Below are 13,146 nucleotides of genomic sequence, written 5' to 3' on the forward strand. Positions count from 1 at the left end.
AATAAAAAAGTGATATATATTCATTTAAGATGTATACATTAAGCAACCACATGTGTTGTGTTAAAGAATTTTTATAGAGTTGCAAAAAAAAGAAAACAAAGCTAGTTCTTTAAATAATTGTTTCGTCATTGATTCTCTCGTTTTAAAGAGAATTAATACTTAAAAATTTAGTCAGTTCTCGTCCAGATTTCATCGACGAAAGGATATAGACGATGAAGTCTCTAATTAATATCGCATTAATTATTGTCACATGCAAATTATCTAGCTTGTATGCTAGCACAACACAATCACCAGTGAGTTTGTCGATCAAATTACATTTTTCTTGTTATTAACAAAAAATTTTCTTTTTATTAGAGTCGTTCCTCTAATCAAGAGCTTAATGAAGTTTTAATAAATACTGACCGGTTTATGTCCACAATAGAACATAAATTAAATCGTCTTGTTAAGACTGAAATTAATGCCATTCGACATGAATTTAAAAGATTAGATCAATCGCAGACGATTGATAAAGTCGTCAAGAATTTTGAAGTTCTAAAAAATTCAATTGACAGCATTAAAGGTGTGTATTGCATTAACAATTTGTTACTATGTTTATATAGGCATCCAATGAATAAATATGTATTTTTTTTAGACGAATGTCAAATATTTGACGTCGCCACAAAGAATGACTCGAAGAGTAAGATAGACAATTTACAAGTCTCTGTTCGCGCGTTGAGGCAGTCCGCATACAGAATAGAAAAGGAACTGGCAATTATCAAGAAATCAAAAATAACAGACAACAAAGCTGATCAGTTTAGTCACCCTGTGATGTTCTCTAGTAATATTCTTCATGATCATGAAAAGGCATGTACATCGTCGGATAAACATACCGAGTCAGGAATAAGAAAAATTCGTCAAGATTTCTTCGCATATTGTGAAATGACACAAGATGATGGAAATTGGATAGTTATGCTTAGTCGTTTCGACGGAAGCATCAATTTTTTTAGAAATTGGCAGGAATACAAACAAGGTTTTGGGAACATTGCTGGTGAATATTGGATGGGACTCGATAAAATTTACGAATTAACTTCCTCAAAGCTTCATGAGTTGATGATTATTGTTGAAGATTTTAACGGTTTTAAGAAGACTGCAAAATATTCAGCTTTTGGAATTTCATCTGAAGCCATGGGCTATGCATTAAATCTTCTTGGCTCTTATTCTGGAGATGCTGGCGATTGTTTAAGCTATCATGCTGGAATGAAATTCTCTACATACGAGTAAGTTTGCATTTTTTATTATTTTTTTACATGTCGTGAATGTGTGGCTACTAAAGAACCGGTATTTGTTATTGCCGGTTTATAAGAGTAATGACTCAATCGTTTGTTAAGTACTATAGGCGATTTCATATACTGGAATAATATAAGCTATCGTTTACAGTCTGGTTCTTTCAAAATTGTTTTAACACCCGTATTTTCGGGTCTATGGTTTTAAGTCCGATCGGAATAAGTTCTTCATGGCAACGAAATGACGGTCACATGGCTTCCAATCGACAATCAACATGAACAATTTGTCTTGGACGCAAATGGTATCCAATTGGCTGCTATGAATAATTTTTGCCAATCGGCCTACTGTTCTTAAAAATTGTAAATGATTCAAAACGTAAATTTCACCAAGATCATCCACGTGGTCAAAATTTGAATTTTGAAAAACCGTTAATAATTTATTTGACATAATTTGTATGAAATCGCGAAAGCTGATCTTTACATGCAAAGTTTACATTGTATGGGAAAAGTATAGAAGAATTTTATAATTTTCCCATAATCCTCAGATAATCTTGGATGAGAGCATGTTAACATTTTAAAACAAATTTGGGTCAAAAAAATGTTGAATTAGATGAAAATTCTAAATTGCGTCACGAACTGATGAGAAATCATTAATAATGACACAGTTAAAATAATTATTATAACATTATTCTGTATATATTATTTCTTTAACTAACAGTGTCGATAATGATGAATGGACTGACGGTGCATGCAGTAAATCTCATTTTGGGGCATGGTGGTATAATAAATGTGACCATTCAAATCTTAATGGATTATATTACAATTACGGAAATATTCCTGACCAGCATACGGATTTGCAAGGAATGCATTGGAAATTTGATAAGAATACAGCAACAATACTCAAAAGTGTTAAAATGATGATTCGCCCCGTTCAACAAACGGATTAACATTAAAAAACTTACAAAAAGAAATAAAAGAATAAGAATCATACGTAAAGTGCACTTACGGTGGTCATTTTGAGAGTATTAATAACATTTTCTTATGTTTTTCATCATTATACAAAATCTCTTGTAGCTCTCAATTTATGTTTTACTTTAGACTTCTTTGTTGCATTAAACCACTAACACATTTCAAACAGAAAATAAAGAAAAACAAAAGAATTGAGTGAGAAAGAGGCACACGGTAAAGATTCTGAGAATCTCCATGAGACTTTCTAAAGTAATATTAGTGTTTTGGTAAGTGAAGAATTTCATTTACGTTTTTTTTTATATTTTCTTCCTTCTACCAGTCTTCAATTACCTTTCGTCGTGTTATGTTGTGCTTCTATCGACAGTAACCGTGCAAGTCAGTCAGTCTTTGACTTTTTTTTATTGAAATTATCGAAATGAAGAATTAATAAAAAATTGAAACTTTTTTTCGCATCGATTGTATTTAAAAGAGATTGATCATAAAAGAATTAAGAGATTAAGTGAAAGAATTGATGATTCAATTTCCAATTTCTGTGAATAATTTGAACTGAATATATAGCAATTGAACATAAAAAAATTATACTAATAAAGATTAATAAAATGGAATTTAATTTAAGAAATGTAAGTGTGGTATGCAGCAAAAAAAAACTTATTATTATATGAGAATCAAGTTCAGGTTCAAGTCTCCAACAAGTAAATTGAGTTCAAACGTGTTTTAAACAGCTTGTGGAATGAAATGATGAAAAATTAACGGTTCAGTGGGAAAGTTCATTGGATTTTTTTTTTTATTCATGTCTGGACTTATTCTCATCATTAATTAACTTTTGTGTAATACTGAAATAGATTTTCTCTCATCCTGCGGTCTATCAGTCAGTCTATATCTTCCTTTCTCAGCCTGAACAAAAGAATGCCTTCTTTAACATCCATGGCCATGGATGATTATTATTAAAAGCAAATTTACCACGCATTTAGAATACATAATTATGTGTAGTTATTGGGACTTGTATCTAAGGCCTTCATTATCGTACGCTTCCTTCTCCACCAATTTTCTTTTCTATAGACAATGAAACGACAACCGTCAATACCAATTTTTCTTACCTACTTTTCATTTCTCCAATCCCATTTTGAGTCTATTACTGGGCTCTTAATATTTACACAGTGTCCTAATTTCACTTTATATGTGTAAATATTCATTTACTTATTATTGTATTTCTTTTATGCTTAAAAGAACTGAATGTGCTGATATTGGAATATTGTATATCTCTTATATCATCGAATATATGTGAAGTTATTAATGTATTTGCTCATATTTTGTGCTTGAAATAATGTTATTAGAACAATTGCATTGTCTGTGGATGGAAAGTCTTTTGTGTATCTCTGTACTGAGAAGTACATGAAATTGTATTTTCGCACGTGGGACTCTAAAGCGCTTTTTTTGATGACATCCAATAGAATGCTTCTTGATGATTTCATAATCGATGACACTTTTATTGAGCAATCAAATTAATAATTCTAATTTTAGAATTCTCGATTTAAAGTTATTCAAAAATGGTAATCAGAGGAATTTGCCATATGCCTTTGTGACATTACCTGAACTGTAAAAGCTCTTTAGGAATTTCCTTATTGCAAAATATGTGTCATCAATGCTGATTGGCTATGCAAAACTTTCTTAAATGCAGCATTTTAAGGTTAGGTCAAATGCATCTAACACTCTATTCTTCCAGACTTGAATCAATGCTTAATTCATAGTCGGCAGATTGTGATGATAAATTAGAAAGCATACTTTAAGGATGACTAAGTGTTTGAATTGAATCTTCAACAATTCATACAGAACACCCGATCGGCACATATTGAAATGTTTAAACCACGGCGACGAGGTGGACCTTGACGAAAACAACCAAATTTGCCAAGTGACTGCCACTTCTAAGTATACTGCCGCCCCGTCACCGTGGTGGCAACATTTCGATATGTGCCGATCGGGATAGATTTTATGGAAGATATTCAATTTCTATACTCAAGATTTGATATTGTGCTAAACCTTTTGTCAAGACATGATAGCTTAGTAATTAAAACGTAGAACATGCACTATAAGTTTGATTCCCATGGAGAATTAGATTACCCACTTGTTGATGATTTGCTTTAGATTAATATTCCTAGATCTTTCCAAAAGTTTAATATAAAAACTCTGAATTAGACCGGCAACATCAAAAGAACTAAAGGGATACAGTCTGATCCTAAAAGTCACTAAATTATAGAATATCAGAATTCTAGACATTTCTAATAAATCATATCCCAAAGTGATCAAAATCATCATCCATTTATTCTTGTTTAAGTCTTCGTTAACGATTGTCGGGTCCGTTGATGACTTAACATAAGTGTGTGGTTAATTGCATTAGGTAGGGTTTCTATAATAATTTTTCAACAAAAGAAAAGAAATGAAATTTTTACTTGACTCAGCATGTTGTGACTGCTCAATACTTTTTCCAATAATATGTAGTACAAATTTTGTACTCATTTCCAATTCTGTTTTTGTTAAATCTTCTTTTAAGCCAAATGACTTGGATACAATTTTATTGCTTTTGTAGGACTCTCATTCGTTCAACATAAAGCTGCACATTCGTCAGCTCTCATTTTTAAAAGGAACTTGTATGCTGTTCATAATGTTCTTCTTGTCGACTTTTTGCTCGATCTGTCTTCGTCTTGATTCATGAAAGTAGAAAGAATTTGACAAAAGAAGTCACAGTGTCTATATGAAAATGAAATTTCTTGATGAGCATTAATAACAATAGGGATTTCTAATGAATGACTCATTCCTTAGGAAGATTTTTTATCGTTTGTTTGGAAAATAAGAAGTAGAAAAATTCAGGTCTTTGTACTCATTTTCATTTATTAGCATCATTGAAGAAGTATTTACTACTGTGGATTAATTATAAAGCATGAATCATTGAAGAAGTATTTACTACTGTGGATTAATTATAAAGCATGAAAAAATAAGAACAAAAGAGCAAGTCAATGTAAGCTTGTTTTCAGTTCTTTCTTGAGCTGATCTTCTTTCCATTATACATTTTTTTTTGTGAATCCATTCATGGATCTTTGTTACTTTATTTCATCAAACTTTTTCTTTCTTTTCCGCACTTCTCTTATGCTTGATGCTATTCATTAAATTTTAACTAGATATATATATATAGCCTAATAAGAAGTGTAGATTGCTGGCTGCTTTTTTTTTGTGGGCCACTTAAATTAAATTAATTTATTTCTATTCTTCTCATTTCCATCGATTAAACTGAATGATGAGTAATAAAATTAAATTTTCAATTTTGATTCACAGTTAATAGCAACAATAAGTTTAATAATAAGTATCTTTATCACAACTGCTGAATCACTTTGGCCGAATTTATCGACAGAAAAGTGTAGCGGTGGAGGCGGTGGAAATCTTAAATATTTATCGGGTGATGCATTAACAGACTCGCTAAATTGTATTGGACCGAATGGTCTTCCATATCCAAGTTCAACAATTGGACGAGCTTTTGGTGGATCGTCAAGAAAAGGACGAAGTCATGTGTCAGCAACAGTAGATCCAATTGTAATGCAATCAACACTTTTGAATGCTTATAGAGAAGCAAATGATGAGGAATTGTCAACAAATATGAGACAAGGTATGTGTCATTTATATACTTACTTGATCAGAGATGTATCCTGAAGTCCATAAATCTGGGTAGACAATAGTACTGCATTCACTTCTGACCATGATTCATCATTCCGTTAGAAAAAAATCAGCTTGCAAAAGAATCACTTTCAGCTGTCCATAGTGAGATTCTTTCGCGCATATTATTATATATCTGCTTCTTAAAAATTATCGTGAAAAAGTCATCATCCGGCAAAGAACAGTTATCATCAGATGTGTGTGTATATTTACATATATACCCATTTATTTTGTCTTCTCTTTTTTTAATAAAATTAATATTTCTTTGAGAAGTATGTCAAGCTGTTTTTTTGGCTATAGCAAATTTATAACGAAAAAATGGATTATAATTACAATGCTGGATTTCTTCATTTCTTTTCGTCTTGCAACGAATTTTCATGTCAAGTCGGTCGGTCTCTTTACTTCCGTTATACACTTTTCCAATTAAGACTTATTTGGGACTGGGACTGGACTGTCTGTATTGTACAAAAATTTTACTTTTGTTTATTATAAATAAGATTAATCAGTCTTTCTTTTTTAAACAGCATATCTTTTTACACACATCATCAATAACTGTTTCGAATCAATTCTTGAACGATTCACATCTTTGTATGTTCTCATCCATTTCATTTTACGCATGATTCCGCATTGATGAAAACCAGATTTTTAATGGGCTTCAATTTTCTGGAGCATTTTTGTGCACATAATCAAATATTTGCATTATTCATTCTTTTTTGTGTGTGCCTTCTTATTTTCTTTTTTCGTTTATCTTTAACCCATCATCTCTCGTGCTGTTTTATTTTTTGCCTCTTTCCAGGTCGTTCATTAAACTCACAAAATCAATGTGGAGGAACTCCGTCGCGATTGTGCAAAACAAGGTACATTATTGGAATCTATTTTCAAACTTGAATGTATTTTAATTAATATTTTTATATTGTCTATAAAGGTACAACACAACAGCTCCAATGTATGGTGTTAGTTTGACATCGGGACAACCTGTTACGATTGTTCAAAAATTCCCTGATCTACTCCAACAGGTTGTTTTCGAGGTCTGCGAGTAAGTAGTGACGAAATGGTTACAAACATTATTTCGGAAGTCTAATTTCTATTTTGTCTATAGATCGTCAGAATGTGATGTTGTTCGTGGTGATTGCGTTCAAACTTATGTTCCATATTTATTCCTTGTAATACCCCTCGGACCTGTGACGCTGACGGGTCAAGATTATATTCTCGTTGAGAGTGGTGAGTACGGTACCGAGTGGACAAGAATACTTTATAGGCAACTGCAAGTTAATTTCCAGTTGTAACGTATTTTTGTCCACTCGGGGGTACATTTATGATTAAGGATCAAGCCTAACTATGCAATTTATTCCACAGGTTGTGTCTGTAAGCCAAAAGCTTCAAAGAATGGATCATCAAATCCAAGTGTTGTCGATATACTTCCATGATAAATCAATTTAAAACCAATTTCACTTAATTTATCTTAACTCAATTTTTGTATGTTCCCAGTGATCATGATAATATTTTTAAATGACGTAGACAATATAAATTATTTAAGAATTTTTTTTCAACAATCGAAAAAAGATAAAAAAAATTTTATAGAACATGACGAAAACTAGACGTAAATGAAGAGATTGTAAATAAGATGTCATTGTATCATACCTCAAACGGCTATTGAGAATTATTTTTCATATACTATTGACTTGATTTTAAAAAGCATTAATAATTTATTTTAAATATATTTTAAAACTTAAATATCTTTTTTTTTATTCTTATTTAATTTCAACAGACATGGGCAATTTTGCGCCTGCAATGTATGTAAAATTGATATTCGCAGTCCGACTGCTTAGTAATAGACCATTTCAACTTCATAATTTTCTAATACCTCCTGTTCAATTGGTTCCACTGGTTGTTGCTTCTGTGGTTGATCATCAGTCTGTTGTTGCTGAAGAAGTTTCTGTTCTCTTGCTAGTCGCCTTCGTTCAGCCTTCGCCCTACCATTTTTCTTCCATCTCCGACGATTTCGACATATTTCAGTGTTCCTGATATGACATTCATATTGTACCTGTAATTGGATTTTTTCAGCATCACTAGCTTTCTCATAGCCCTGACACACGTCACACTTAGGTCGTGGCTTGTTTGGCTTCAAAAATTCACTTTCATTATATGCGGAGAAAATTGTCCTAAATGTATTTTCTTTCACAATTCCATCAATGCCTTGCTCGTTGCACTCTTGCACATAATTTTTGTAAATTTGTCTTACAGTCATTTGCTGCTCAATGTGAAAGAATGGAAATTGCTTTACGAAATCGATTGCCTTTAAATGACCTGCAGACTGCTTTCTTCGATTTGTTCCTCTCATGTCTTGCACTTTTCCTGATATGACCTTTTTGTACAGCGTTCGGAGATTATTTTTGCAAATATCGAAAGTGTTACAAAACATCGTTTCGCATACTTTTTCCAGCGACTTATGAGTGCCATCTTTATTGTATGTATCAAGGTAATATTTAGTGGAATATTCTCTCGGTCGTGCAGTTTCATATCGAGCTCGTCGTCTTGCAACTGGTTCAGTCTTTCTATGTTCAAATAGGAATTTCTTTTGAAGTGCAAAATCAGCTAGGTTCCAATGATTTTCGAAATTTCTGCGGCGATCCTCATCTGTAATTCGTTCTGTACATTGGAAACGGCAATTGCATGGTGACTTGATTCTCTTTGCTTTGATCAGCTTTCCCTTTCTATTAACATAAGCTTTTCCTCGAACTCTTGACTCTCGATGTTTAATTCTTAACCAGTTTTGAGGATCTTTGAATCTTGATTTTTCAGCATCTTCAGCTTCTTTACGCTTCTGTTCCAAATTTACTAGACATTCCGGAATTCGACTAATAAATGTGACATTGTCAATCACAGTTTTTGTTATACCTTCATCATTTTCAGCATTCTCATCCGTTCCAAAAATGTCTTCCTGTGTCTCATTTTCATCATCACTACTATCGTCATGTTTTTTCAGCGAATTGCTTTCTCTTGGTTCCGATAAATTACTCATTTGATCATCATCACAAAACATTAATTCCGGCTCTTCACTTTTCTCTATTTTAACAATCACATCTGTATCAATGAAATTTGGGAGCATAACTTCATCTAATTCTGTTTTTATCTTCATCGCCGGTTGTATTGTTAATACATTTGCATCATTCACATCAATGCATTCAATCACATTCTTAATGACATAATTCTTAAGTTTATTGTAATGATTTGCTCTTAAATATTTTTTAATTGAGTCTATCGGTGCATTCGAGTCTTTTTCTTTAGGCGGCTTATCCTTTAGTTGCTGACTTTCAGTTGTAAATTTAAAATCGTAGAAATCCAGAACAGTTTTCTTGCAGTGATTACATACCACTGTATCTTCTATATTTGTTATCTGAAAATATGCAGGATCAATTAGTTTTTCATTGATAAATATCAAGAATCCATTAACTCACTTCATAATTAAGTAATTGTAGATTTTCCAGGATATCAAAAATTGTCATAGATTCATCGTCTTCCAAACTTTGTCCTTTTTGCTTCTTTCTGTAAAACTGAGTAACTTCCGTATAATTTCTGGATGTTTTATGCATGCACACGCAGCATTTTTGATAACAGGAATCAGCCTCGTCTGTCTTTTTCCTGCCCATTTTTATAAAAGCTTGCTGAAATTTTTATTGTTCAATTTTCATCACAAATAAAATTTTGTAAACATTGAAAAAATTAACGAAACTTTGAATGGGTATAAACACTATCCGGATATATTCACACCGTACTACAGAAAGTCTTGTGGATAAACTTTTTTTCATAGAACAAGATTCGCTATTTCACTTAGTTTTCCCGGAAAATACAAAATAACGGTTTTCCAATCTAGACAAGTTCAGGTGCATTCACACGTGGTGTGAATATAAAAATTTAAATTTCGAAAAACCGTTGAAATTTAACGAAACATTTTCTTTTCATGTATTACACACTTAAAATAATTAAATTACCAATTAAAACGTTTAATGCTAAGAAATTCATTTTTATAGAAATTTGCGAGCTACCTCAAACTATCAGAATAACATGTCAAAATAGAAAATCATCAAAACGTTAATGACCTATGATACTTTTTAGAAAGGATTGTTTACAAATCGTATAGCAACAACAGATCATTATTATGTCGCGTTATCAAGCATGTGTTCCAGAGAAATTGAGAGAGAATTGAATATTGTAAAATTCCCTTACTATCAGCCACATGAAAACAACATGCAGTTCACATTACAGATTCTAATTGCGTACAGGTCGAACATAGTTTAATGAGACGTAGTTACTTATAGTTACATTGTGATACAGACTATGAAATTCGATTTTCGAGAATGCATTCCAATAAGTGAATTTGATAATAAAATTGAAAGACTGAGATAACAAGAGTGCAATTGATTAACTTTAATTAAATTAAAAAGAAAGGTGAAAAATAAATTAATTAAGAAAAATGAAGATAAATTTAGATCGGAAGTACAGTGTAAGCTTTATAGCACCTCGAGCTGAAAGTGGAACGCACGGATGGATTGTCGTATTAGGGGCATGTTTAGTATTTGTAAGCAAAATGCTGATCACACGTGATAAGTGCAATTAATAAACAATTTGTTCCTAGATTTTCAACATTTCGCTAGCTACGACATTCAGCATTATTTTCTCGCCTATATTTGATAATTCCGACGATAAGTCTGTCCGGCTTGCTATGAACATTTATGAATTATTGTCAAATGTTACTGTCATCTGTACCGGCTTTATGATGCGAGACTTATCAGCAAAACATTTTGTTGTTATTGGAAGTACCTTAGTGTTTGTTGGACTTGTACTTTCGTCATTTGTTGTAAATTTAGGACAGTTAATCATCACATTCAGCATTATCATGGGAATAGGAATGGGTATTAAATATTTTACGATGGATCTTTGAGAATCCGGAATTAATTTACAGCAAAGTCTAATATGAACCAATTTTTAGGTCTATTGAATCCCGCCACTTTTATAGCTGTTCTGTCATGCTTCAATTCATCTAGAAATCGAGCAATTGGTATTGTTTTTGCATCATTGGGATTCGGACAATTAATTATGCCGCCAATAGCAAATTATTTATTAGAAAATTTTACATTTCGAGTAGTCATAAGTTTCATAGCTGCATTATCTCTTATTGGCCTTGTTGGAGGCAAGTTCTTTATACTTTCATGACAAATGAAAGCAGTTCCTTATTATTGTTTTTTTATTCCGTTAGCTCATTTACTTACACCAATCAAATGGAGAAGTTGTGTCGAGAACCAAGATCACTACATCAATAAAGTCAATATTAATAATGTTGAGGAATGTCAGTATCTATTGCCAAAGAATGGAGAAGTTTCACAAAAATCTGTTGCGACAAAAATTGTTCATGCTACTGATCTAGAGCTTTTAATCGATTACAAATTTCTTGCAATCAGCATTGGACTTTCATTCATACTGACCATGTCGTTTGACTTGACAAGAATTTTGCCGACATTCTTAACTGTAAGTCAGCCCAAACATTCAAGCATATGCTCAATGAGCATCATACGGTACCTAATAAGTGATACTGATTGGCAATGTTAAATACTCATTGAGCATATGCTTGTATGTTAGGGTCAGATAATCAAATGTTGCTAAATGCAAATAATCTATTGTTCTTTACAGACTAATTTTGGCCTTGAAGGTTCACAAGCTCAATTATGCACTTATGTGATTCGAATAGCTGATATAATCTCAAGAATGAGCTTCGCATTTATTATGGACGCCTTCAAATTGTCATCAAAAACAGTGTTTCTAATTGGCTTGGTTGGAACGACTGCAGTTAGACTACTTTTGCTGGATCCGTACCTGAACTTTGAGTTCATGTTATTTATATGCATAGTTTTAGGAACTTTCCGAGCAATGACTGTCGTCAATCAAATTTTAGTAATAGTTGATTTTTCAAAAGGTCGTTGTCCTCGAAGAGTTCCTGGCATGCTAGGATTGTGCTATGTGATAAAGTCAATTTTCGTAGTTGTGTCGGGTTCCTTATTTCAGGACCTGGAAGACTATAATACTCATATTTATATACAATTAGGAATTCAAGCGGTTGTTATAGTTTTATGGATATGTATTACATGAACAAGCAGTTCTGCAGATTTGTTTTGTACAAAATTAAAATTAATTAATTTAAAAATGAGCACTTTTGAATATTCTTTGATTCCATTTGTCTTTCCTCTTGTTTCAGTGACACCATTAATTTATCATTTAAATACTTTGCTGTTGAGATTGTTAAGTCTATAGAGTTGTTCAAAGTATCAGCATGAAAGGAACCACCGCTAATTGTTTTAATTGTAGTAATTTTGTTTCCAGAAACTCCAATGACGGCACTTGATGTACTGCAATTTTCTTCATCAATTGATGGATCAACGATACAATAATCTCCAATTTTGCAAACTGTCATAAGAATTGGCAGGGATTCTGCATTTATTCTGTCACAATCGGAAGGATCATCAGAAAGAACTAAATCGACATTTCCACCGTCCAATAGAGCACTTGTTACTCTTGGTATTCTTAGATTGTATAATGCACATTTTACAGCTAACGATATAGCATCATAGAGATTTCCAGCACATTGCAAAATCAGTATATCAATATAAAGCTTCCAGCATTGATGTCTCGGGAGAATACAAAGTGATTTTAAATCAAAAGCATATGGAGATGAATATGTCAATTTAAGACAGTTTGTAATTTCTGAAGCTAGTTCTTCACCTCCTCTTCCTTCAAAATCCAGCAGTGCATTTGCTGAACAATCGACTAAAAATTCAATTTTTCCTTCATTTGGTTTATTTGGAGATGGGATGTCAATTTCAGGCTTAATTCCAACAAGAATATCTGAGTTAGCGATACAGAATCTTGCACTGCCACTTGCGCTAGCTATCACATTTGTCTAAAAAATAAATAACAAATAACCGCGTGAATTTTTAAAGGCATGAATTAATTTACCTGAAACTCCATTGGTCGAAAGTCATTCCGTGATCTTCCATCGTTTCTGAAATCATCCTGAACACCATGTAGAATAAATATCTTTTCCGCTTCACTTAATGGATTATAAGCCATTATTTTTTGCAAAATTAAGTTCACAATTTTTGATCAACAACAAATCGTTTGTTAGTGTGTGTGCACCAATACATTTATAATGTAAACAGCA

The 13,146-nt window shown here is 32.4% G+C and overlaps 4 protein-coding genes and 1 long non-coding RNA gene across 5 annotated transcripts; 3 read left to right on the plus strand and 2 right to left on the minus strand.

Annotated features, from left to right (window-relative positions):
* The first annotated feature begins 134 nt into the window (after window positions 1-134).
* LOC139100854 (angiopoietin-related protein 1-like) lies at window positions 135-2,296 on the plus strand. The gene is made up of 4 exons (XM_070653610.1): window positions 135-293; window positions 355-559; window positions 632-1,256; window positions 1,981-2,296. The coding sequence occupies exons 1-4, from the start codon at window positions 213-215 to the stop codon at window positions 2,207-2,209; spliced, it is 1,140 nt and encodes a 379-aa protein (XP_070509711.1). The 5' UTR covers window positions 135-212; the 3' UTR covers window positions 2,210-2,296.
* A 154-nt stretch (window positions 2,297-2,450) lies between these two features.
* Window positions 2,451-7,640, plus strand: LOC139100855 (uncharacterized). The gene is made up of 6 exons (XM_070653611.1): window positions 2,451-2,851; window positions 5,559-5,886; window positions 6,730-6,790; window positions 6,859-6,969; window positions 7,033-7,154; window positions 7,290-7,640. The coding sequence occupies exons 1-6, from the start codon at window positions 2,831-2,833 to the stop codon at window positions 7,358-7,360; spliced, it is 714 nt and encodes a 237-aa protein (XP_070509712.1). The 5' UTR covers window positions 2,451-2,830; the 3' UTR covers window positions 7,361-7,640.
* LOC139100852 (uncharacterized) lies at window positions 7,623-9,649 on the minus strand. Its single transcript, XM_070653608.1, has 2 exons — window positions 9,392-9,649; window positions 7,623-9,330 (listed from the first exon to the last, which is right to left on the minus strand). The coding sequence occupies exons 1-2, from the start codon at window positions 9,581-9,583 to the stop codon at window positions 7,759-7,761; spliced, it is 1,764 nt and encodes a 587-aa protein (XP_070509709.1). The 5' UTR covers window positions 9,584-9,649; the 3' UTR covers window positions 7,623-7,758.
* Window positions 9,650-11,194: 1,545 nt separating this feature from the next.
* LOC139100796 (uncharacterized) lies at window positions 11,195-12,135 on the plus strand. The gene is made up of 2 exons (XR_011545469.1): window positions 11,195-11,459; window positions 11,622-12,135. It is a non-coding gene; the product is annotated as an uncharacterized lncRNA (long non-coding RNA).
* Window positions 12,052-13,110, minus strand: Rrp42 (exosome complex component Rrp42). Its single transcript, XM_070653542.1, has 2 exons — window positions 12,942-13,110; window positions 12,052-12,885 (listed from the first exon to the last, which is right to left on the minus strand). The coding sequence occupies exons 1-2, from the start codon at window positions 13,053-13,055 to the stop codon at window positions 12,121-12,123; spliced, it is 879 nt and encodes a 292-aa protein (XP_070509643.1). The 5' UTR covers window positions 13,056-13,110; the 3' UTR covers window positions 12,052-12,120.
* Window positions 13,111-13,146: the final 36 nt, after the last annotated feature.

The sequence above is a fragment of the Chironomus tepperi genome, unplaced genomic scaffold, assembly GCF_022539635.2.
Source record: "Chironomus tepperi strain 1889 unplaced genomic scaffold, CSIRO-AGI_Ctep_v1 contig_68, whole genome shotgun sequence".
Lineage (NCBI taxonomy): Eukaryota > Metazoa > Arthropoda > Insecta > Diptera > Chironomidae > Chironomus > Chironomus tepperi.

Bases quoted from the DNA above. Each gene is read 5' to 3' on its own strand.
- LOC139100854 (XM_070653610.1), top strand. From the start codon at position 213: ATGAAGTCTCTAATTAATATCGCATTAATTATTGTCACATGCAAATTA. The intron at 294-354 runs GTGAGTTTGTCG...TCTTTTTATTAG, and splicing joins CTAGCACAACACAATCACCA to AGTCGTTCCTCTAATCAAGA. The intron at 1,257-1,980 runs GTAAGTTTGCAT...TTTAACTAACAG, and splicing joins ATGAAATTCTCTACATACGA to TGTCGATAATGATGAATGGA.
- LOC139100855 (XM_070653611.1), top strand. From the start codon at position 2,831: ATGGAATTTAATTTAAGAAAT. The intron at 6,970-7,032 runs GTAAGTAGTGAC...TTTTGTCTATAG, and splicing joins GTTGTTTTCGAGGTCTGCGA to ATCGTCAGAATGTGATGTTG. The intron at 7,155-7,289 runs GTGAGTACGGTA...TTTATTCCACAG, and splicing joins TTATATTCTCGTTGAGAGTG to GTTGTGTCTGTAAGCCAAAA.
- LOC139100852 (XM_070653608.1), bottom strand. From the start codon at position 9,583: ATGGGCAGGAAAAAGACAGACGAGGCTGATTCCTGTTATCAAAAATGC. The intron at 9,331-9,391 runs GTGAGTTAATGG...GCATATTTTCAG, and splicing joins TACAATTACTTAATTATGAA to ATAACAAATATAGAAGATAC.
- Rrp42 (XM_070653542.1), bottom strand. From the start codon at position 13,055: ATGGCTTATAATCCATTAAGTGAAGCGGAAAAGATATTTATTCTACAT. The intron at 12,886-12,941 runs GTAAATTAATTC...TTTATTTTTTAG, and splicing joins TTCGACCAATGGAGTTTCAG to ACAAATGTGATAGCTAGCGC.